The sequence below is a fragment of the Manis javanica genome, chromosome 6 (genome assembly GCF_040802235.1).
Source record: "Manis javanica isolate MJ-LG chromosome 6, MJ_LKY, whole genome shotgun sequence".
NCBI classification, from domain to species: domain Eukaryota; kingdom Metazoa; phylum Chordata; class Mammalia; order Pholidota; family Manidae; genus Manis; species Manis javanica.
In genome coordinates, this window is record NC_133161.1 from 138,766,340 (window position 1) to 138,793,178 (window position 26,839).

The 26,839-nt window shown below is 37.3% G+C and overlaps 1 protein-coding gene across 11 annotated transcripts in view; it reads right to left on the reverse strand.

Annotated features, from left to right (window-relative positions):
• Window positions 1–26,839, reverse strand: part of FAM118B (family with sequence similarity 118 member B) — a 42,337-nt gene that overhangs the window by 6,780 nt on the left and 8,718 nt on the right. For 5 of the 11 annotated variants that reach the window (XM_073239510.1, XM_073239509.1, XM_073239519.1 and 2 more), the window contains 4 exons: window positions 19,597–19,667; window positions 14,871–14,963; window positions 9,474–9,726; window positions 1,016–1,243 (listed from right to left, as the gene is read on the reverse strand). In XM_073239510.1, coding sequence (XP_073095611.1) covers window positions 1,016–1,243; window positions 9,474–9,726; window positions 14,871–14,956 — 567 coding nt within the window. In that variant the 5' untranslated portion in view covers window positions 14,957–14,963; window positions 19,597–19,667. Of the gene's footprint in view, window positions 1–1,015; window positions 1,244–9,473; window positions 9,727–14,870; window positions 14,964–17,961; window positions 18,057–19,596; window positions 19,668–26,839 lie in introns of all 11 variants that reach the window. The other 6 variants (XM_073239514.1, XM_073239512.1, XM_073239515.1 and 3 more) reach the window with 4 other exon arrangements.

The window sequence follows — 26,839 nt, forward strand, 5'->3', positions numbered from 1 at the left end:
ACATTTCAGCCAGAGAAAATCAGGCTTCATGGCACCATTTCTCTAAGTCTGATTTCCTTTTAAAACCTGACTTCACAGTCAGCCAAATCATCAGAGTGGTGTTACAGCTTCAACTCTGGCAGAGGCTGTATGTGCCAATGAATGCCGTGGGTGAATCGCTTATCTTTTCAAACACTATTCAGCTGGCCTCTAAGTGGAACCAAAGGCAGGCTCCTGGAAAAACATAGCATAGAAGGAAAATTACAAAAAGTACAGAGCAGGACAAATGAGACCTGGTGGTGTTTACAACCTGTTTGTTTTCTTTTCAATCATTATGTCTCTGATATCTTTTTGGGACAATGCAAACATTTTCACTTTTATGGCTTCATTGTATTTCATCAATTGAATAAATGTTGGTATATCTACAGTGTGTCCTACTGGAGCTAGATTTCAATTTATCAATTTAGGTGACCATTATAATAAAGACTTATCTCTTTAGTGGACATAAATCAACATCTGTAATTCAACACTGTCAGATGGTTTAGGTATAAAATAGGCTACATTAAAAACAAGTCGGCTGAGGCTTCCCCCGAATATCGACCTTACCCAGCTATCACTTGGCTGAAAGTTGTTCTCCAGACATCATAAAGTAAGTTTCATAAAGTAATTTTCAACATTTTCAATAGATGCCATGAAGAATATATCCTAAGAGAGAACTCCAAATTGGTATTACACCCACTTGATATTATCAAACATTAAAGAGCATCTTACAGTTCAAATTACTTCCCTATCATCTTGCTTTAAAATTGGATGAAATTGTCAAACTGCACAGACCTGAAAGTGTTTTAAGATCTGTGCATTTTACTGTCACTGATTTCTCTCTCAAAAATCAAAAAATAAAAACCCAACAAGAATCTCCCTTTCTGTCTCTACAAACACAACTGTACTACATATATAATACCCTAACTAGTAACAATTTTTCTGGTGAAGATACAATCCACTAGCCTGAAGAAAAGACTAATCCTCTACTTTTTACCTTTTTCTCATCAGTAAGGTCAAGGGATTCAAGTTGTTTTCCCTGGTCTGCTGCATACAGTTCCAGGAGATTATCAAAATTTGTCGTTAAGACCAGGGCTCCATTTTCCATCAGGTGGAGAACTGACTGAAGTAGCTGTTTCCCAGAATCTTCCATCTTTGACTCCAAGTCATCAAATACTTCATATAAACAGTCTTTGAAAAACGTGGATCGAACATTACTAGTACGCTGGAGAGGGATTTGAAAGAGAAAATTTATTCCTAGGTGTTTTGACAGGTCCTTTGTTTTAATTACAGTAATAGCAATTTTTTGAAGAATACTCTGTACATACAGTAAGATAAAATATTGTCTGCCTCACAGTATTATAGTAAGGAAAACAGGGGGATACATGCCAGGTGCTCAGCACAATGCCTAGCACAAGTCTTATTCCTTCACATACAAACAAGCATAATAAACTCTCTAGGTGTTTTATAGAATGAAGAAAATAGGCCTGGCCAAGAGACGGATTTACCACCAAGACTAAAGGAATGCTGGAGTAGAAAACACAGCACCAACCACCCTCTAATTAGGCCTTGGGTAAAGAGAAATACTTTCTGCTACACTTGCCTTATGTAGGGAATAACCAATAAAAGACAGCTCTTAATGTAGTTTAGCATCTTAATGTAGTTTTTTTAATCCTAGATTATTTTATAGGTGCCTAAAGATTTAGGGAAAATTGCTTACCTTCTCCCGCCTGTGTTCTTCCCTGACATAAGTCAGCAATTCGTTTATAGGTTTGCTAGGTAGAATACTCAGTATATAATACAGCTTATCAACAATCTACATTTTGCTACATTTAAACCAAAAACTAATCAGTTCTAAACACTTCCTATTTATTTATTTTTTACTTTTTAAATTTTTTTATTTTGGTATCATTAATCTACAATTACATGAAGAAAATTCTGTTTACTAGGCTCCCCCCTTCACCAAGTTCCCCCCACATCCCCGTTCACAGTCACTGTCCATCAGCGTAGTAAGATGCTGTAAAATCACTACTTGTCTTCTCTGTGTTGCACAGCCCTCCCCGTGCTCTCCCCACACTATACATGCTAATCGTAATGCCCCCTTTCTTTTCTTCCTGCCCTTGTCCCTCCCTTCCCACCCATCCTCCCCAGTCTAAACACTTCGTATTTCTTAATTTATAGTTTATTTCAATAAATATTTTGCCAGATTCATTTTGAACATGCATAGGTTATCTCTGAGGACTATGAGGAAGTATATATCACCCTCAGGTAGGAAGCTGGCTTTATAACTAAAAAGACAAAATGGGCCCTGGGACAAAAGGAATTTGAAATGGAAAAGTAACTATGTCAGGTGCTGTAACAAATAGCTGATCCCTATTCTATCCCTGCATACCACTTCATCAGATACTATGAGAGCAACAGTTAGTTCTTAAACGCCCCTGTATTTCCCACTCAGAACTCCAAGTAATTACACTTAGTTGCCTTAAGTAGATTATTTATCTCTGGTTCTTCCTCAAAGTAGCCCCCCTTCCTGCCTGGTTTCCTCTGTATAGCACAAAGCTCAAATAAAGATCTTTTTCCGTGGAACCATGTGAAACGAGTCCTAAAACACTTCAATTTACCAAATTCTGATTTTTCAAAGAATTTTCTAAAATTATCAATTCTTTAATTACCTATCAAATAAATGGTAAATATTGAAACAGTAGAAAAATTAGAGCACCAAAGGCAACACCTCTACCTCATGGTGGCACACCTCACAGTTTATCTGATTATGAGTCACTGTTCCACACATCTACTACCAGACAGGCTTCTCACTGGAGTGTATCGTCTGTGGGTTCAGGAACTAGACGGTACAACCCATAATTCACCGGAGGAAGACAAAGACATGGGTGGTAGTAAGATGTCGTAATGTACATGAGTAAATCTTTTACAGCACGACCCATAAGAATGTGGGTCATGTTTTTCAACTTTTGTCCTTTCCCATTACTTAATGGCATAAATAATTACATCACATATTAGCAGTTAATAGGCAACCAACTGGGGATTGTAACAAATAGAGTGAGAAACCTGATCAGAAACAGTGAAGAATTTATAAACCTAGTTACTGAATTCCACTACATACAAGAGTCAACTACTACTGAATACTGGGTACTTTTCCAGACTTGTTATTGAGAATATGGTGCCCCTTTACTGCCTATCAGAATTACAACCCATTTACCCTACCATCTTGCAATCCCATTTCTGGGAATATATCTCACAGATATAACCGCAAACAAATGAAATGACATATACGAGGTCATTACTGCTGTGTTATCTGTTACACTAAAAACTGAATACAAGTCAAGTACCCACACACAGGAGACTAGCATGGAAAGATGTCCAGGAATCACTGTGACAACAAACAAGATAGAGAACAGTATGTCTAGAATGCTACCTGTTGACGTGGGGGATGGAGGCAGTGAGGTAAGAATAAATATTATCCCATTTTGATTGTTTTTGCACAAAGGAACACAGGAAGGATACTCGAAAAGCTAGTAAGAGTGGTGACCTATGGGGGATGAGTGTGGGGAGAGGAGGTAGACAAAGACATGGGTGGTAGTGAAGATATCATGATGTATATATAAGTAAATCTTTGACATCATTTTCATTTCTACCATGTGTGTAAACAGTACCTAAGCAAAATTAAGTTCAAAATTAAATGACGAATATGATTTAAAAAACTTCTTTATATTTGATAATTTCATTCTGTTCTCTGACTCATACACATAGTTACATAATACTATATTCCAGCACCAGTTTAATCACCTGGGTATACAACCAGGTAATTATGGGTGTGGAATATATTTTCTTGCTTCTCAGAAAAGACATAAAAAATTAAAACCTAGAAATAAATGCCCTGTGTCACTTGTTTTAGCTAACTATCTTTTAATCTTACTTCTTTATTATATCTTTCATACCCAGTTAGAAAGGAAACAAGGAGGCTTTTGTTGTTGTGCTGACTTCCTCAGACTTAAAATGAACGTATTTCTCTTTTGAAGCATGTGACCCTAGAACTGAACTTCTCACTAGTGGCCTCACTAAATAAAGACAAAGGAATGAAAACAAACAAGGAGGTCCCATGGTCAAAAGGAAATGCCAAACTCCTACACAAATGTATGGACATTTTCTCATTCATTTAAACAGTGAACTGAATCCAGTGCCACTTCATTTCCTTCCACCCTGTAACTCTCATGTTTCTGATCCACACACAGTAAAAGCAAAAAAAATCCTGACTCTTTTCACCAAAGTTAAATATTAATATTTAATGGGTATTTACTCTATGCCAGACACTTTTTATACATTATCTCACTTATTCTTCACAGGAGATAAGTACTATTTCCCAAGCTTTACAGCTGCAAAAATAGATTCTGAGGTGTTAAGCGATTTGCCTAGGGTCCCAGTGCAGGTAAATGGCAGAGCCTGAATCTGAATTGCTCTTTGCACTGAATGAGTGATGTCACTTCCTACTATAAGATGCTGGCTCAGTAGATGGGCCTATCAACCCTGACATATTACGGTTGCTACATTCTTTTAAAAAAGACATTTTCAGATATACACAAAAGCAAAAAGAAGAGTATAAAAAATCCTCCCGTGTACTATCATCCAGTTTCAACAATTACCACACATAGCTGGTCTTGTTTAATCCAAACTCCCTTTCCACCCCTATCCCCTGCCCTTCTCTCCTGCACTGAGTTTTTCTGAAGGAGTTCCTATTATTTCATTCAGATACTGCAATAGTTCCTTAAAAGACAAGGCTCCCCTTTATATATAAAATGAAACCCTAATACCAGTATCACAACTAAAAAATGCAATAATATTAATTCCTTAATATCAAATACTCAGTGTTCAAATTTCCCCAAATACGTATGCTCTCTTTCCTTTTTTTAAGCCTATGGGTTGCCTCTATTTTTCTTACATATCTTCTAATAGAGGAGTTTTCAAAATGTGACCATGGACTCTGTGGATCCCTAAGATTCTTTAAGGGGTCTGCAAAGTCAAAATCATTTACATAATAATATCAAAGGTGATATCTGTCTTTTAAACTGTGTTGATATTTGCACTGATGACGAAAAGCACTGCAAGGTAAAACTGCTGGTGCCTTAGCATGAATCAAGACAGTGGAACCAAATTATGCCAGGAACCATTGTACTCTTCACTACCAAAGACTTAAGAGTAAGAAAAAAATCTTTCTATTCAAGAATTTTTTTGAAGTCTAGTTAGTATACAATATTATACTCGTTTCACATATACAACACAGTGACTCAACAAAAATTGTATTAATATACGCACATGTATTAATTGAGCACATGTCCTTTTAGTATTCTGTGTGAAGAAACAGGAAATAGGCACCAAGCACTTCGGCCGCAGACTGGAATTGGAGGATTGTCTTGAGGCAAAACACCAGTGTGATGATTGGAGCTGTCAGCAGAACTAGCCACCTTTTTCATCAAACATCATTTTTACTTGAAAAAATGACTGACAAACTATAGTTACTCAGATTTGGATATTCTCAGGTATTTTTGCAAAACTAAACGAACACAGCCTGTAATTTTGAGGAAAACAACTGATCATGGCTGCCATTGTTGCTAAAACTTTTGTCTGCCACCCTGAGTTTGACAGCTTCCAAATCAGTGACATTAATGAATGCAACTTTTTTGTTTATATAGTGTAGTAAAATGTGTCAACATCTGGAAGATACGTATAACTAACTCAGTGAACCAATTTTCCAAATAACCAATGTACGATGTTAGAAAATCATGCATGGGTGAAAGATTCGTTCTAAGTGCAAGACAGATTATGGATTTTAATGCAACAGAATAGGAAAAGTTCAGGTTCCATATTACCATTAATATGGATATGATTTGACTTCAAATTTCATATTGTTATTAATCTTGAAGAAGCCACTGCTGACTTTTTGGTGTAGTTCAATAATGAACTTACACTATTACTATTATTATTATCTAAAAAGGTTATTAAAATACTTCTTTCTTTTCCAACTACATATCTGTGAGACCTGATCTTTTTCATATACTGAAACTGAAACAACACAAACACACTTGACTGTTATAAAGCAGATATGAAAATCCAGTGTTTTCTATTAAACGAGACATTAAAGAGATTTGCAAACAGTGGAACAATATTATCCTTCTCACTAATTTTTTTTATTTTGGAAAATATAATTATTTTTCATGAACATCATACTTATGTTAACATATAATAGGTTGTTATTTTTACATGAATTAGTATTTTTTAAATTTCTCAATTTTTAATACAGTAACTATAGACAGACATAACCCACATAAACAAAAGTTGTTTGAGAGTCTCAGTAACTTTTTAAGAATAAAAAGGAGCCTGAGACAAAGGTTAATTGCTACTTGAGTGGAACTGACACTAATCCAAAACTATACTTAAGTCTTCATCCGAAGAACACTAATGACTCCAGTTTGATGTATGTTTATGTACACTTACTGACACTGACTTTAAATCTCATTACTTTCAATCATTACTAACGCAACTAGCAAAATGATGCCTTCTGTTCTCAGGAGACCGTTTCAGTGGATTAGTGAAGGCTGCAGCCAAGATGACAAGGTGGCATGGCAACACTGCTTGAAACAGGACTTCCTCATCCACGGACTAGCCTTCTGGAAGAAGACAGTACTCTTTGCCTTCCTGAACTCTTTCTTTTTTTTTTTTCCAGAAAGATAACATTTTAACTCATCAACTGGCTGGCACATTTCTTTGGTACTTCCACCTTACATTGTTTGGCTATGCACTCTGTGATCACCTTTTCCTCTCTGTATTCATCAGGTATTAGCATAGCCACTCTGACTTTCTACTGGTTAGTATTTCAGTCAGAAACCATTTTCATCCTTTTACTATTACTTTTAACAGCTTTATTGAGCTATGTGACTCCCATTACATACAACTTGCCTATTTGAAATGCACAATTCGATGATTATTTGCAGATTCACAGATACGTACAACTGTTATTACAGTCAATTTTTAAACATTTTCATCATCTCAAAAAGAAACCTCCTTGCTTTTAACTATACCCTGCTGGTCCTAACAACTGCTAATCATCTCATACATGGGTCTTTTGTGACTGGCTTCCACAGAGCAAAATGTTTTAAAGGTCATTCATGTTGCAGCACGTATCAGTACTGCATTCCCTTTTATTGGCAAGTAATATTCCACCATATGACTATGATCTTTTGTTCATCCATTTGATAGTTGATGGACATCTATTCTCCTCTTCGTACACAGAAAGGTCCTGACATCATCTAGGTTATTTCCACCTTTTGGCTCTTAGGAATAATATTATGAACATCATTTATAAGGTTTTGTATAGACATGTTTTCATTTTTCTTGGATATATACCTAGAAGTGGAACTGTTGGGTTAGATGGTGACTCTGTATTTAATTGTTTGAGGAACTGCCAGACTACTTTCCAGATTGTGTACAGCATTTCATAATCCCAGCAGTGTCTGAGGGTTCCAATTTGTCCACATGCTCACCAACACTTATTTTCTGGGTTTTTGATTCTAACCATCCTAGTGAGTGTGAAGTGGTATCTCAAGTGTCTTTGATTTGTGTTTTTCTAGTAACTAATGATGTTGAACATCTTTCATGTGCTAATTGGCCATTTGAATATGTTCCTTGGAGAAATGTCAGTTCAAACCCTCTGACATTTTTAAATTGGATTGTTTGCCTTTACATTATTAAAGTTATAATAGTTCTTTATATATTCTGCACTGCTTATCAGACATATACATTCTAATATGCTCTCCTATACTGAGGGCTGCCTTCACTTTCTTGACAGTGTTCTTTGAGCCTAACAGCTTTTAACTTTGGTGAAGTTCACTTTATCAATTTTTTTCTTTTGTTGCTTGTACTGTGGTGTCATGTTTAAAATACTACAAAGTCATGAGGCATTAAACCTATGTTTTCTTCTAAGATTTTTATAGTTTTTAGCTCTTATATTTAGGCCCTTAATCCATTTTGAGTTAATTTTTATATCTGGTACGAGGGGGAGGTCCTTTGAGCTCTTTAAAGCCTATTAATTCTTTATATTGTTCTAGGTTAGCAACAATTTATCCCAAGAAAGAACAATGATATGAAAAGAGGAAGTAAAAGGCCCTAACCTTCTGAAATAAGTCATGAACCAGAAGGAAATGACTTAGAAATGCCTGTTTTTTAGGCTAACTCTTAATGACACTTCTTTCTTACAGACCCTTAGCACATGAGGGGAAAATCAATCCCAACAACTGACTTTTTAAGGATCTATTCTTTTTTTCAAGGTGCACCTGATTACTAAGATTTAGAAAATGCTTTAACTACTCTATTATTTCCCAATATATCTCAAGTGAATCCTGATTTTTAAGACTTTTTAAAGCAAAACAAGACAAAGAAGCCTTTTAATCACTTAGGACTTGGTATCCAACTCAATTTCATAAAACAAGACAAAATTCCTTATGAATATTTTGAGTAACTGCCATTAAAAACTGCTGCATGTTCACCATGCAAGAATTTATTCACTCTGTAAGAATTCGTTCACCATGTAAGAACTTGTTCGTTATGCTTCAGAAGATTGGAGACTGACGAGAATTAGGCTTGAGATGGATTAATGATTGTACATTGAGCATTGACCCCCCTATACTGAATTTTATTGTTGTTAACAACCATTTGATCAATAAATATGAGAGATGCCCTCTCAAAAAAAAAAAAAAAAAAAAAAAAAAAAAAAAAAAAAAAAGAATCTAAATGGTTAAAGAATCCGGAAATGAAAACCAGTGTCACTTGGAGAATACTTTCAGACAAGCATCTTGCTTATCAGTCTATTGAAAAATATGTTTATTGCTTTGTCGGTGAGAACGCCAGTATTAGGCACTGAGAATATCTCCAATTTTTCTTCTTATTCCTGTTCAGCAACTTTAATTTTAAAAACATTTTATTTCTTGAAAATCAGAATGGAAATTTGCATAGTCCAAAATAAAAGAAGGATAACTTGTAAAAAAAAAAAAAAAAAAAAAAAAAAAAAAACTGCTGCTACTTCATCCAAAAAATGGTAAGAATTATCTCTAATCTTTCTGAGGTTCCCTAAGAGGCATGGATGCTACAGAACACAGCTTCTATACTAGTCAGTACAGAAAAAGTAATTTCAAAATACAGCAATAGTGAGACAGTAATCTACTCTTTGTACATAGAAAGGTCCCAACATCATCAATGTCATCAGTTCACACATACACACAGAAGCGGGATCAAGATAACTATCCTGAATGGGGTAAAAAAAACAGACATTCTGCAGAAGAGCCAAGTGTTATGCAAACCTACAAGCTAGAAAAGAATACCCTATTACAATGAGCATGCACATCATGGTTTTAGGAACTAGCAGGTGCTGGGACACACAGGGTACTCACTGGAGAGAGTTTCTGGATAAGGTCATGGGCAACATGGACAAGGTTCTTGTCTTCATGGAGACACTTCTGAAATTTTTTGCTCTCCTCATCTTCTAGAAGATCAAAATCAATGGCAGCATCCAGTAGGGCCTGAATCAACCCCTTCCAGGACTTCAGGGCTGGAACCTGAGGGGCAACCGCAGCACTGATGCCTGTTCCGATCACCAGAACCAGCTCTCGAGGTTTCTTAGTTTTTAAGCTTGGAAGCAACTTCCTGAAAAAGTCAAACAGACAAGAGGACTGGAAACATCCAACAAGTATGAGGCACATGGGAAGGTGTCTAAAACTATGATTTTCAGCTATAACTTTAAAAAAAATTTTTTTAATTAAGGTATGATTGATATACACTCTTATGACAGTTCCACATGAAAAAAAACAGTGTGGTTACTACACTCACCCACATTATCAAGTCCCCACCCATACCCCAATGCCCCAATGCAGTCACTGTCCATCAGTGCAGCAAGTTGCCAGAGATCCACTATGTCCCTTCTCTGTGATATACTGTTCTCCCTGTGATCCCCCACACCATGTGTACTAAACATAATACCCCTCAGTCCCCTCTCCCTCCCTCCCCACCCACCTTCCCACACCCCTCCTCTTTGGTAACCACTAGTTCATTCTTGGAGTCTCTGAGTCTGCTGCCATTTTGTTCCTTCAGTTTTGCTTCATTCTTAACTCCACGAATGAGGGAAATCATTTGGCATTTGTCTTTCTCTGCCTGGCTTATTTCACTGAGCATAATGTCTCCAGCTCCATCCATGTTGTTGCAAATGGTAGGATTTGTTTCTTATGGCTGAATAGTATTCCACTGTGTATATGTACCACATCTTCTTTATCCATTCATCTACTGACGGACACTTAGGTTGCTTCCATTTCTTGGCTATTGTAAAAAGTGCTGCGATAAACATAGGGGTGCATATGTCTTTTTGAATCTGAGAAGTTGTATTCTTTGGGTATATTCCAAGAAGTGGGATTCCGGGGTCAAATGGTATTTCTATTTTTAGTTTTTGAGGAACCTCCATATTGCTTTCCACAATGGTTCAACTAAGCTTACATTCCCACCAGCAGTGTAGGAGGGTTCCCCTTTCTCCGCATCCTCACCAACATTTGTTGTTCTTAGTCTTTTCGATGCTGGCCATCCTTACTGGTGTGAGGTGATATCTCATTGTGGTTTTAATTTGCATTTCCCTTATGATTAGTGATGAGGAGCATCTTTTCATGTGTTCATAAAATTTGGGCTTAATAATGTTCATAAAATTTGGGCTTAAATTTTTTATTGGCCATCTGCATTTCTTCTTTGGAGAATCGTCTCTTCATATCCTCTGCCCATTTGTTAATCAGGTTATTTGCTTTTTGGGTGTTGAGGTGTGTAAGTTCTTTATATATTTTGGATGTTAACCCCTTGTCAGATATGTCATTTACAAATATATGCTCCCATACTGTAGGATGCCTTTTTGTTTTGTTGATGATGTCCTTTGCCATACAAAAACTTTTTAGTTTGATGTAGTCCCATGAGTTCATTTTTGCTTTTGTTTCCCTTTCTCTAGGAGATGGGTTCAGGAAGAAGTTGCTCACGCTTATATTCAGCAGATGTTTGCCTATGGGGTCTTCTAAGAGTTTTATGGTTTCATGACTTACATTCAAGTCTTTAATCCATTTCGAGTTTACTTTTGTGTATGGGGTTAAACAATAATCCAGTTTCATTCTCTTGCATGTAGCTGTCCAGTTTTGCCAACACCAGCTATTGAAGAGGCTGTCATTTCCCCATTGTATGTCCATGGCTCCTTTATCGTATATTAATTGACCATATATGGTTGGGTTTATATCAGGGCTCTCTAGTCTGTTCCATTGGTCTATGGGTCTGTTCTTGTGCCAGTACCAAATTGTCTTGATTACTGTGGCTTTGTAGTAGAGCTTGAAGTTGGGGAGTGTAATTCCCCCTGCTTTATTCTTCCTTCTCAGGATTTCAGCTATAACTTTTAAGGTTGCAAAGATGACAAGCCCCATTTTTGACGCCTCTCCAAAGTAGCGTAAGCAAAGAGACCAGAACGTTGCACCAGTGCTTGCTGCAAAACTGAGAAAGTATTTCAGGAATCCTAAGAAGCAATCCTAAAATCAGTATTCCCCTTCACAGTTCTCTCAACCTAAGAAAACTCACTAACATTAGGAAAAGGCCCAATTATACTATAGCTCAACTAAGTCCTGCTAACTATATTTTTAAACCAACATTAAACTTCAAGAAACAAGTTTGATTTGGATTCCAGAGAGAAAAGAGTCCCATGCAAATTAAATTACTATTGTTGAGAAATGTGAAATAAGAGATGAAAGAAAGCCAATAAAAAATTTAAGCCCAAATTTTATGAACATTATTAAGATAAAATTGAGCATGAGACAGTCAAATATGGGAACAAATGTGCCTTTGGTTTTGTTCTGGATATCTTCAGGCCAAAAAAGGGAAAAAAAGTGCCCTAAAGAATTCCAAAAACACAGGAGCCTCACATACCTAAATAAACAAAAAATAACTTATATGACAAATGAGAATCTTCCCTTTCCTACCATGATAAGCACAGACAGAGCTCTGTCCTGAAGCTTCTATGTGAGGCAGCATGGGTGCAAGTTTGTGTGTTTTGGTTCTCCACCCTCCTTCACTCTGGAAACTATATTAAAATCGAAACATGTTTATTAACTTAAATTATTGCTGATGGCATGTTTTTTTCCCCAGGAAACTACCTTTCTCAACCTTCTGTCCAAGTAATACACATTTTAGCTTAATGCAATCTGTCCACATTTTAGCTTAATGCAAGAAAGGAAGAGTATCTTCAGCCTTGGGAAATGAGCTCTAGAACTGCCTTCCCTACCCCCGGCTCCTGAGTTCAGACAGTCAACAAATGTGACGAATTTAATCAAGTACCAGACATTATGGTAGGCACTAGCTGGTGGACCTTTGAATAAACTGGAGTCCCTGATCTCAAAAGTTTAGACTATTGGAAAAGACTGCTAACAGACATTAAAAGCGAATGATAAAAAATGACTTTCAGTTCAAGGGACTCAAGATAGCAAAGCATACACAGATGCACACTAGCTGAAAATCCCTAGGAGTCACAAGAACCATGAATAGTTGTTTTTCCCCAATCTGGGGATTGGAGAGAATAAGGGTTTTTACTTTTCACTTGATGGTGCTGTAGTATTTGAATTTTTTGCCTCATACATTATAGATTTGAGGTATAATTTTTCCTAATTTAAGACTTTCAGTTAAAAAGAAAACAGCTGTGTTTCATTTCTGGTTTGTCTTAAAACCACCAAAAAATAGCAAAGCAATTTTTTAGAAGGCATAAATTCATTAAAGGTAGAATAGGAAAAGATGACAATAGACAACAGAATCTCAAAAGTTGTCAAGTGAGAGCTGATTCCTTCTGTAGAAATATGGGGATGTTCAGGTACATCTGAAGGTGGAGGGGCACATGGGGCAAGAACAGAAGTCATTGCAAGGCTGTATCAGGACAAGGGAGGACTCTTAAGACTGCAGGCTTGCTTCTGGAAAGGTTGAACCAGAGGATTCTGTATATGAGGACACTGCACCTAGCTTGGGGAAGAGGACTGAATAAAAAGTCTGCATGTGAAATATAAGATTCTCCCTGGCGCCCTTCTCCAGACACACCCCCTATCCAGTCGGAGACGGGAAGATTTCTCTTTGGGGAAAACGGCCAGCATGGGAGAAAGGACCACAGATTCGGATGGGTGAGAATTCCTTAGCCTGGCCCAGGCTTGACACTCACAGTAAAGTGTATCAGTGACCAAGTGCCTTATCCACACAGATTCTCCTATTGGCTTTTTGGTGTCTTCTCTTAAATATGAGCAGACAAATAACAATTGCCTTACATTTGGACAAGGCCCCCAAAATGACAGTTACACCAAAACAAACTAGCAGACAGAAAATAATTTGGAGGAAATAAGATAATAAGGGAAAGACGAGGAAGACTGAAAGGAAACAATGACATCCTCACACAGATTTTGTAAAAAATAGAATCAATGAAACACAGAACAGAATGCCTATAATAAAAGGGATGGGCAAACAAAAAGATTTCTTGGAAACTAAAAATGTAAAATAAAAAATCTATAGGGCTGGAAGATCACAAAAGAAAATTTCTCCCTAGTGAATTATTAGTAGCCCTCTTGAAAGAGCCATCCAACATCTGGTTTCATATGAAGGCACATCATTGTGAAATTCCAGGTTACTGAGAATAAAATAACCATCCTTACAGGCTTCTAAGGAGAAAAGAAAAAGAGCTCATAGAATGCAAAGGCCTGGTAATCAGAACAGACCAGCTATTTTGGCAGGAACACTTAGATGTTAGCATAGAATGATCAATGACTTCAAAGCTCTAAGGAAAATGATTTCCCACCTAAAATTCTACATTCATCCAAATCACCAAATCAATTTAAGAGTATGATAAAGACATTTTCAAATGTCTCCAGGAACTTTTCTCCTATTGATCTTCAGCAAAAAAGCTAACCACTAGGATATATTTCAGCAACATGAAGGCATATACCACAAAGGAAGACATGATACCCCAGAAACTGAGGATCCAGTATAGGAGAGATGTAACAAGGAATCCTCAGGGTGACGGGAAGGGAAAAGGACAAATATCAGCAGCGCAGCTGAGCTGGAGAACAACTGTCCAAGTGGAGAACAGTCCAGAGGGAAGAATCTATTAAGCGAGTTAAACTAGTAAATTACAGTGTCAGCATATCTCAGATATTTACTCTCTTACAGTTGGAAGATAAATTCATAGGTAGACAGCAAACAAGAAAAAAAAACAATCTTTCACAACTTGGAGGAAAAAATGGACAAGAAAAGAAATGTAATCAAAGCACATTATTAGGCTCAGCTATTTATACAGTCACATAATGTACATATTAAAAACCAACTTAACCAAAAGCTGTGGTACAAGACACACTGAGGAGTTTGGGGGAGTGTGTGATGTGGGGGGAGCATCCCTGACAGCAAGCCTAATCCTTATCTCCCATAACTGTAAACAGATAAAACCCAAAACCTAAGGAACAGCACCACACACACAGAATTTAAAAATATGGATGTTAAATTTTAGAAGCAACAGATTAAAAAGTGTGGACCATCTCTGAGGAGGGGTGAGGCATTATGTGCCCTGAAGTACTGACTTTTAAAATTATGCATATTTATGATGCTAATTTAAAAAATTAACCCAAAAGAAAAACAATTTTATATGAAGGTCATTATTAATTAGTAAAAACAACTGGGATGTAGGGCAAGTTTGTTATTTTTTATTATCTAGCAGTAATGGTAATTTATTATTTCCTAGATTTCCTTCTCTTGATTACCTGGGCTTTTTGGTGGGGGGTGCGCCATCACTGAAGAATTCGAAAATCTTGTCTATATCAGAGGCCTGGCTCCCTGTAGAAGCCATCCAGTTTCTAAAACAGATTAAACACCATGGACCACAATTAGATCTGTAAAGTATACCATTCAAAACAGCACATATATTAAACAGTTTAAATACACTGTACACTCTAATGGTGTTTTAGATGTATCTCCTGCTTACCAGAAATTCATTAATTTAGAAGCACACCAAACTTAAGGAATTAAATTCATCTAAAAGAAAGTAACCTTGACATTCTGACTTCAGTGCTCCATACTGTCATCTTGCTTCTGTTCCTGCAGGCTCTCCCCCACCCCCAAAACAACAAAAACCAATGTCAACTCTTGTCAGTTATCAGTCATCACTTTGCAGAGCCTAAGAAATATAACTGTTATTCTCCCATAATACAGGCTTGGGGAAGACGGGATTAACAAGAACCCATGCATAAGTGTGCTAATAGCCCCCCAATTATCCATTTACTATCAGCTAAAGAAATCACTGAGTCAAGAATAGAACTAACACTAATTTGCTGGTTATTAGACATTCTTTGTGGCTAAACAACTGTGTCCTCACAGGCAGTGAGGCTTATTTCTCTAGCTAAACGCAGGTTGACTCTAAGACACTGCAATAAATAGGAAGATATTAACAAGCAAGGCTGTTTGAAAAGTAACCCATTATGTTCAGGTGACAGGAGAGCTAGCAGTAAAAGAATTACCATGGATTAGAATGAAAACAATAAAGAGAAGTTTTAACTGCTCAAAATTTTATTAAGCTTGCTAAATCTAAGGACTGTTAATTCTAAAACAGCAATGTTTTAAATAGTGTGTACAAACACACACAATATACAGAAGACAATACACACTGCCAGTTTCATTTCCTTTCATTGTCAGTATTTAGAAAGAATCAAATTATAATTATTTGAAGCTTGTTGCTTTATTAGAAAGCTTTTTCTTTGTTAAAACATTTTTTTTAAGTTTGCCAAATTAATTTTTCTTGTAAAGAGAAGGCTTAGTTTCTCACCCCATATTCCATCTCACAGAATGGAATTCTCCTTTGATGTCATAATTATTAGGAAATAGGAATCAAAGATCACAGAAATACATTGGGAAGTAGACCATCCTTCTAGTGAGATCTTTGATTTTGTTGGTGAGAAAGCTGGGGCTCAGAGAAGATAGGTGAATTACTTAGTAAATCTTGCCTTAATCATCATCTGACATGTTTGTTAAAAGTATGTGTTTTTAAAGATAAAGTCAACTACTTTAAAAGACAGTATAGGTTCCTGGGCTCTAATCCCAAATTAATAAACCAGAATATCCAAGAATCTTCAGGGGATTCTTATGACGAGGCAAACAATAAACACCTAAATGAAGTGCAAATAGTTCTTCTATAATCCAACTATTTTTCTAATTGTAGGACGCACACTAGGCACACCATAAGCCATCCTCCCGTAAGTGTACACATCCTTTCTTACAGCCCAACAGCTTCCCAGTTCACTAATATCAATAGTCAGGAGTCAATCGCCATTAAAATATTTCCTTGAGGTTTCAATTTATGTGAAGTCCTTTCCTACTGTGTAGGCTATGCTATCGTGGGGAGAAAGAGTGTTAGAACAATGGTTACTTCTACCACATACACAATAAATACCCGTTAGTTCGGGGATATTTTTTAAGACTATGCAATGGAAGACTCATGGACACTGAGAAATGACCAAGGGGGAGGGGACGGGGGCTGCTGAACCACTGTGATGTACATTTGATAATAAAGAAAAAAGGAAAAAAAAGACTACACAATGGAAAGTGTATATGATATGCTCTTTCCTTAAATGATTCTATAAACCCAACTTCTAAACAAATTACACCATGTAAAAAATACTGCGTATTAAGAACAATGAAAGTATAGAAGAAAGTAATTTAATGTTTATTAAGTTTTAAAGACAGATATCTTCCAAATTCAGTGCTCAACTGAGCTACTAAACCAGAGTTTTAACAAACTTACGTGTTTATCACATGCCAAATACTATCTATAAATACTAACTGATGCAATTCCCTTTATGAAGGACAGTTATTACCTTATTTTACTGATGAGGAAACTGAGGCACAGAAAGGCTAAGGCACCATGACTCAGACCAAGGCAGTCCATGCCTCCTAGTCCATGCCACTGAACACACTTTTACAACTGGACAATGTTCCCCAAGTATTAGTTTCTCACCTTATTTTTAATTTGCAGGCCAAAACTATCAAAAAGGAAGCTCCTATATTCTAGATTTACCTGAAATAATTCCGTGTAATGCTCTTAATAGCTGCTACATGATGAGGTGCGCTGCTGAAATAATCATGACAGTCAACTAAATCCAGAAGCTGCATCAGACAACTTTTTCGGTGACAAGCACTGTTTCTTATGTACCTCCTACCACCACTAATCTACCAGAACCCTAGAAAGGTTCTATAATTTTCTCTTGAAAAATACGCAAGGTCATTTTTGCTGGATTCTACTTCTGATGGTCAATTCTTCATGTCTACACCTGAATACTAGGCTTACAGAGTCAACTGCTCTGAAGGACCATTCCATCTACATAATTTAAGAAATTCAATATGGCCAACAGCTCCTGACAAGTTGTTACTGGAATGTTTTGAGTCCTCTTATTGAGGAACAAAATGAGAAGTGATTCGATATGCTCACATCACATTTGCTCATATACTTATCCTGTTTTCCAACAGAATAACGTCTTTTCTTCAGTCTAAAGGATGCATCATATGATATAATCTCACATGTATACCCAGTGGCATCTGAGTATAAACCAGATCTTATTCCTGTATTGTTTCAGGAAAAAAATCTGTTTTAGCATTTACCCTACACAACATGCAGTTACTGCGAAACGGCTTCCAACCTAAGTGTGAAAACCTAACATGGAACCCCCACCCTAATGTGCATCGGCTAGTTCATACATTAATGTCTTGATGCAATCACTGCCTGAGTTCTCATTTTAGAGGGACTTGCTAAGGATAGCAGAGGCGGAAAAAGCTTTTCTGCCACAAGACAACAAAAGCCTTTACCTGTGGTAGTGTCTTCATTACTCCAATTACTGCTAAGTCACTGAGAACTCCTTCAAGGCCAACAGAAGTCAGCAAAATAAACATCAGAAAAGGAGCTAAGAAAAGGAGCAGTAACTTCATTAACAAAATTTTTAAGGCCTGAGTCTTTGTTCACATAAGACACTTACACTTGAAACCTACTGGCTTGGCAGGAAACAGAATGGTGGATGAAAAAGCAAAAAATCCAGGCAAGTGTTTTAGAAAAAAATCCATTAAGAAACACTGAAAAGGGTCAGGAGAAAAGGGACTGTTTGTATGAATGAAATAGTTGTACAAACTAGAGGACGTGTGGATTTGAAAACATCAAAGAATCCCAGCAGCCCTTGCTTTCATCAGCATCTTGGTGCCAGCAAAGAGAGCAAAACTGATTCCTTTTTCCGCTTCAGAATTAGAGTGAGGCCTCCCAGCCTGCTCCTTCTGCTGATCTGTGGCGCTCCCTGTGTTTCCAGCATGTGATCTTCAGCTCAAATGCCTGACATGCCAGAAGGAACTCAGAATAACACACTTTGGTATATGGGTGGAGGAGAAAGTTTTAATGATGGCATTTTTGCCTGGAAATACAAGATCTACAAGTGACCAGCTTGAGAAGGCAGTACATTTCTTGCTTTACAAGAACAGCTTCATTTGCAGCAAGCTTTCACTCCTTTTATTTTAAAAAATAGCACAGTGACTAGGATCAAGAATGGCTTCTTTCTTTGGCATAAACATAGAAAAGGGTTAACTACATTTTTAAGTGAAAAATATAGTCATCCTCCGACTTGGAAGAAATGAAACGTTTCTAATTGTGGCTTTTGGACTAGTTCCAACACATCTGTTTTTTAGCAGCTCTGGGGGAGGAGAGCAAGGACCAGATTCCCAGTATGAGGTACTGTAAGAGAGCACTTGGCATGCTTGGTGACAATTAACAAACTAAATACAACATTGTACTCAGGTAGTCGGTGACTTCTGTTATATAATGTAGACGGTGGCCTTTCCTGCCCGTGTAGAAAACAAATCTTCCTTTTTCTTCCATCTAACCCATACAAAGAGATGGAACTGATACAGAGGAATTGCATCCAGAAGTGCAAGGAGCTGAATCCTCTGCATACAGTGACTAGGTCTGGAAGCATTTCCTTTACCTCTGGTTAACTACTCTGCTCTTACTTTTTCCCCTACCCTGTATGTACATGCCTGAAACCCTCTTACCTTCTGTCAGGTAAGATCTGTACCACCCTCATTTCCTGAAAATCTACTTTAACATACACACTGATAAAATGCCAAACTGATGCCATTTATTCTTGGCATTTTACCAGGAAACAATGACCCATATATGAACAGTGTGAGAATGACCTCATGAGCAGTAGGGTTTCTGAAAGACTTTAAGGACTAGACGTATAACCCCAAATTCTAGAGAGCCTTTTAAAACTCAAGTCCCAAAATAAGCCACATTGGTATTCTAGGCTCAAGTGCTCAGATATTGTTTACATCAGTTATTTTCAATCATAAAACAAAAGTAACACATCACGTATAGGGGGCAAAACTGTTTCAAGAAGGAACAATGGAACTTCAAAGTTAAAATTTGACTTAGAGGTTAGTGATAGAAGCTGATGATTTTACCGTGCAAAGAATACCTTCCTTCTTTGTTTGTCACTGCGTTCCCTCTTGTGATGCTTCTGAGAAGGTATATCCTGAAAACAATGACACATGTTGCTAAGGAAGAAGACTTTAAAAGTATTTATAAAAATATTTCCCATGTATCAAGTAGTATGATGACACAAACAGTTTCATCACAAATGACATAGGCTAGTAATTAAAAATGAGACTAAATAAATCTTCAAGGACAAGATTTTATGTTCTAGTGAGTTCTTAAAAACTAAATTCCTCCTATTAAATCATCGTGTGCTACATATGGCGATGCTCTCAACCGCTTCCTTCTCGTGCCTATGGAGGACAGCCAACATGCTGCATACAAACGCAGATTCACCCAAGTGGGGGGAGGTGGGGGGTGCGGAGGGGGTGAATCCAGAAGGTATCATTACAGAGGATCGCTCTAGGACTTGAAATCTGACAAGTCTTAAAGAATGGGAGACTTCCCTGTTATTATAAAAATAAAAATGTTAAAACAAATAACCCAATTAAAAAATGGGCAGAGGAACTGAACAGACAGTTCTCCAAAAAAGAAATACAGATGGCCAAGAGACACATGAAAAGATGCTCCACATTGCTAATTATCAGAGAAATGCAAATTAAAACTACAATGAGGTATCACCTCACACCAGTAAGGATAGCTGCCATCCAAAAGACAAACAACAACAAATGTTGGCGAGGCTGTGGAGAAAGGGGACCCTCCTACACTGCTGGTGGGAATGTAAATTAGTTCAACCATTGTGGAAAGCAGTATGGAGGTGCATCAAAATGCTCAAAACAGACCTACCATTTGACCCAGGAATTCCACTCCTAGGAATTTACCCTAAGAACGCAGCAATCAAGTTTGAGAAAGACAGATGCACTCCTATGTTTATCGCAGCACTATTTACAATAGCCAAGAATTGGAAGCAACCTAAATGTCCATCGGTAGATGAATGGATAAAGAAGACGTGGTACATATACACAATGGAATACTACTCAGCCATAAGAAGTGGAAAAATCCAACCATTTGCAGCAACATGGATGGAGCTGGAGAGTATTATGCTCAGCGAAATAAGCCAAGCGGAGAAAGAGAAATACCAAATGATTTCACTCATCTGAGGAGTATAGGAACAAAGTAAAAACTGAAGGAACAAAACAGCAGTGGAATTACAGAACCCAAAAATGGACTAACAGGTACCAAAGGGAAAGGAACTGGGGAGGATGGGTGGGCAGGGAGGGATAAGGGGGGGGAAGAAGAAGGGGGGTATTAAGATTAGCATGCATGGGGGGGAGGGAGAAAGGGGAGGGTGGGCTGCACAACACAGAGAGGACAAGTAGTGACTCTACAACATTTTGCTAAGCTGATGGACAGTAACCGTAATGTGGTTGTTAGGGGGGACCTGATATAGGGGAGAGCATAGTAAACATAGTATTCTTCATGTAAGTGTAGATTAAAAATTAAAAAAAAAAAAAAAAAAAAAGGAAGAAAGAAAGAAAAGGGGGATTACTCCTTAACAGGATAAAACTATTGGTAAATCAAAGATCAACACATGCTTTAAATATCCTTAATGTTGATCACTTAAAGGGTGTCAGATGATCAGCTATGGAGGTACTCTTTTCTGATAATATTCCTTTCTCTTAATTAAAAAAAAAAAAAAAAAAAAAAAGCAGTTACTGTGTGCTGACCTCCAATGAGTTCTGCACAGTGGTATAGAGGGCATGTCAAAGTGTGGGCAAAGGGTCTGTTTGTTTCTACGCAGAAGATCAGGGCCTAGCTTGGATACCCAGAAAATGAACTAAGATACGATATGAGGAGGAGCTTCCGGCATCAGCACTCTCTGGAGGACTCGTGCCGGGGGATGATCATCAAAAAGCCTCCACAGGGATCCGGACGATGCTGCGGTTGTGCCTGCATCCAGCCCACCGTCTCCTGGACTTGCCATAAGAATGAGGAGGGAGATGTCTAGGCTGGCATGTGCATACAGTGAGACAACGAATTTGACCGGATCTGTACTGTTGGAACTCAACCAGGAGTTGGGAGGGGTGCAAGTTGTAGCACTCCAAAATCTCATGACTATAGACTATCTATGGTTAAAAGAACATATGGGATGTGAACAGATCCCAGAAATGGGCTGCTTTAATTTGTCTGATGGTTCAAGTACAGTTGGACAATATCCATCATATCATAGATAAATTTTCACAAATGCCTAGGGTGCCTAAATGGTTTTCTTGGCTTCACTGGAGATGGATGGTAATTATAGATTTGCTTTGTTTATGTCACCGTATTCCTATTATGTTAATATGTGTGTACAAATTAGTTAGTAGTTTAAAACCTATACATACTTAAGGTACTCTACAAGAAGATATGTCAAAGAAATAATCAATCCTCCCATGTTTCCTTCATATGCTACATCTATAGCTTTTGTTCTTCCTTCCTAATTACAACCCTTAAATAGAATTCGTGCCTCATATCGAATTTACCGAGTATCATAATTCCTCCAGGTGGTAAAGATACCTCGAGACAAGTGCTGGGCATAGAAGCCACAGGGCATAAATCTGCAAAGAAGTAAAAAGCTAACCTTTGCAAACAATATGGCTTCTCTCTCACTTACCAACTTTACATTTCCCTGTATGGCCCCGGAAGATGACTGGTTAGCCAGAGACGGGTAAGATTCCTCAAGGGAGGAACAACCTAAGACAGGCACAGTCGCAGGGGGGCCATCAGGTGAGAATTTGGGGATCAACAGAGGTGAGGCTCAGAACCTCACCCCCCCTGCTTTGAGAGAAATCTTCTGCATCCGTGGATGTCTTGCTGCCCTTGTCTAGCCTGGATTAATACTTAGTCCATAGGCACACACCTGATCATCTGATCATCTACATTTGCCCTCTTACAGCACCAAACTATGTTTTCTACCTTTATCTTGCATCTACCTACCACTTCAGCATTTTATTAAAAATAAAAATAATAATAATAATAGGAGAAATGTGGGATCAACATATAAATCAAGTACAAAAATCAAACGAATATTCATATTTGACCTGATTGTTTATAGGTCATATTGCATGATCAAAACCGAAAGTTTCTGTGATGACTGCCCTTGTACTGTTCACCATGTAAGAATTTATTCACTATGTAAGAATTCGTTCACCATGTAAGAACTTGTTCGTTATGCTTCAGAAGACTGGAGACTGACGAGAATTAGGCTTGAGATGGATTAATGATTGTACATTGAGCGTTGACCCCCCTATACTGAATTTTATTGTTGTTAACAACCATTTGATCAATAAATATGAGAGATGCCCTCTCAAAAAAAAAAAAAAAAAATCAAACGAATATTCATATTTGACCTGATTGTTTATAGGTCATATTGCATGATCAAAACCGAAAGTTTCTGTGATGACTGCCCTTGTACTGTTCACCATGTAAGAATTTATTCACTATGTAAGAATTCGTTCACCATGTAAGAACTTGTTCGTTATGCTTCAGAAGATTGGAGACTGACGAGATTTGGCTTGAGATGGATTAATGATTGTACATTGAGCGTTGACCCCCCTATACTGATTTTTATTGTTGTTAACAACCATTTGATCAATAAATATGAGAGATGCCCTCTCAAAAAAAAAATAATAATAGTAATAATAACCTTTATAACCTAACTCCTAAAAAATAAAGTTTTTAAGTAACTAAATTTAAAAAAAATAAAAATAAATAAAAAAAAATAAAAATGTTTAGTAAGAACATCCTACTAATTGCCACCCCTTTTCACTTTCTTAAGGATTTCTGACTTAAACAGCATTAACTTTGACAATCTTTTAAAAAGGTGTATTTCGACAACATGAAGCTTGGCAAATGTTGTGATTAAAAATCCCAAGGGGAGCTGAATATTAATAGTAAGTGCATTCATTGTGAACAGCAGGCGTAACATCTCAGAGGTCCCCACATTGTGGACATGTAACTGGAACCCCATGAATAGCAAAACCAAGTACGGACTACAGGAAAGATAAAAAGTAGGTGTGTTTTACAATTATTCCTAGAGCTAACGAACAGGAAAATAAACAAAATGCTCTGCAACATGAAGATTAAAAAAAAAGTCACTCAAGTCCAATTTATTAATTACTTTTGAACTCACATTCAAGTGCACAGTACCTCAAAGAGATGTAACAGATAAAAAAATGATTGACTAGACATCCATCCTAGGTTCTTAATTATATGTTAAAACTCAATTACTAGAATGCCCAATAAAGAGGGATTTAAGAATAAGCTTGCTTTGAGTGCATTCAATTTCTCTTTTAATTTTGTCATCCAGCAGCTACTAAACATCTTCTGAATGTCAGACACCTGACCTTCTCCTTAGAATGGCGACGGAACTGGAAGCAAAAAGAGGTTGTGGCATTTCCTTTTAAAGAAAAAAGAAAGTAGACTACTAAATCTTGAGCTGTTTCATACGGAGTCCTACCTAGAGAAAGGAGAGAAGAGGCCTGGCAAATTTCTCAAAAGGTCCTTCTAACTCGCAGTTACATGAGCTCAAACCATTTTCCTTTTTTACTGTGAGAAGTAGAATGCTTTGCCTCAGAAAGTCAAAGACCCGGTGCTTCTCATCATTTTCTTTAGTGATCTTACTACAGCTTCAACTTCATGGGAAACGAAGCTAGACACAATGAACAGCAATTCACAGACAGGACTCAAATGTGAAACAACCAGGACAAACTGGGAAAGGGATTGATGAGAAGGAAGTATAAGAACTAGGAAAGGATACTCTATGAAAAATAAAATAAAATTTGGAAACAAGTTGGGAAAAGATTACGGCAAGTATGGCTGAAATAGCTCTAATGACCTCACTGGATAAACTGAGCCTGGGTCTTTATTTTTTTTCCTGTAAAAGAATTTTTTTTCTGGTATCATTAATATACACTTACATGAGCAACACTGTGGTTACTAGATTCCCCCCATTATAAGTCCCCCCAACAAACGCCATTACAGTCACTGTCCATCAGCATAGTAAGATGCTATAGAATCACTACTTGTCTTCTCTGTGCTATATACTGCCTTCAGCCTGGGTCTTTATAAAGAGTATTGTGCATCTGAAACAAAGATGATACTGAATATATACTGTATATATATATACACCTGATGTGCATGTGACTTAAACAATATTCTACTATATCAGTAATTGATTAAGATCTTAAGAAAGTAGTGTTCCTAATTTAGATTGGAAACTTAAAACACTTGGAAAATTTCACTGAGTAAGAGAACAGAAAATGTAGACTGCCAAATAAAAACGTTAAAGGGATTCTGAAGCTTCTAAACTGAGCTTCAAAGGAAGGACAGCTTCCCCCTAAACCCAATCTTCACCCCCATCACTGCCCTTCTCAGAGCAAGTGCACTTGACACCTTTGCTATATAAAAACATACTTTTTTGGCTATAAAGCCCTTTGTTTATTATAAAACAAAGCCCTTTGGCTTTTAACTTGGAGATCTATAAATTGGAATGGCAAAATTTTCAGTTTTTACTAAACGCTAGGTCTTATAAGCATGTGATCCAACGTCAGCTTCTTATTCACAAAAAAAGAGTGTTTTTGTAGAGCTGCCTTATGAAATGAAGTTAAGAAACTTCGGTGTTATTTTGGAATTACCTAATTCAAGTCAAAACATAAGTCTGGGTGCTTACAAATTACCATCTGCAGAACATTCATGGGATGGAAATAATCTGCCTAATTATTAATTTATTTTAGTTTATGAGTTTTTTGAAATTGACTGAGAAAAAAACCTACTCTAGAAAGCCCAGGAAGTCTCTCCCTTCCTATAAACACACTGGCCTCTTTACTGTTCGTTCCTTCAACAGGCCTGGTACACTCTGGCCTTGGGGCCTGTCTTAGCACTCGTTGTTCTTTCTGCCTGGCAAGACCTTGCCCACATATCTGCACAAGTTTCCAAGCGTTTGCTCAAACCACACTTTCTCAGTGCTGCTACCCTGACCACCCTATTTGGAACTGCAACCTCCCTATTCATCACATTAACTGTTCTGCTTTTTATTTCATTGCACATGCCACCTTCTAACATACTAATTATATTTATTAGTATAATAGATATGCTAATCATGTTTATTATTTGTCATCTGCCTCCTCCCACTGGAATGTAAGCTCTTCAAAGGTAGACACCTTTGTTTAGTTCACCACCCTAGATCCCAGTAGAGCACCTCCCACATACATAAGCACTCAATATTTATTGAATAAACTAACTCAAACGCAAGATATTGCTTATGATTACAATTACAAGAAATTCCTTGTGCAACACAGAAAGCACTTCCTTTTAAAAGAAACACCCCATTATTGCTTTCATGTAGCAAGGACCATATAAGGCTATTTCTTTTTTAAATGGGACAAATGGGAAACACATTTCTGTGAAAATTAAGTGCCCAGTAAATCAAGTTAGACAGTCCTTTTTTAGAAACGTCAAAGGTCGTAACACTGATCAAAAGTAATCGGACTTTACCAGGCAAAAAGATTTCAGACTTAAGGTTTCAAAACTATATCCTTTGACATTAATTGTTCATCATTAATTGAATTAATCAATTAATTTTTATATACAAATCATTTTATTTTTATAATTCAAGTTTCTGACAACTAATATGTATACTGATTTTTAAGGGTGGATTCTTAACGCAAGAACCCTTTCTGGCAAATGACTCAAGGACATCGACATCAGTCTTTAGGGCCAAGAAATCAGTTTCTTGCATTCTATACATTAAATCTATGTGAAGTACCTTACAATTACAGAAAAAGAAATGTTTATGTAGCAGCAAAAGGGATTTCAAAACACAAATTAATTAAGTCATGGTTTCAAACCACTCAATGGCTTCTCACTGTGTTTAATAAAATTAAATTCCTCATCAGGGCCATGAGACCTGGCATGATCTGGCATCTGCGGTTCTCTTTACAACACCCCACGCAGCCATCTCCCTCCTTCCCCAGGCTCTGGATGGAGCCACAGTGGACACACACAAACTTTCCGGGCTCACACACAGAGCCGGTTCCCCCGCCCCCACGCCATCCTTGCCCTCTCGCATGCAATGTTACTGTAAGTAGTCTGCCTATCCCTCCCTCTGCCAAGAGCTTCATTTATACTTCAGCTCCTTATCTGCATCTTTTAACACTTGCAATTACTGGCATCTTCCCTAAGAACAAAAGCTCTTTTAGGACAAGTATAGTGTCTGCTTAGTTATCATCCTAT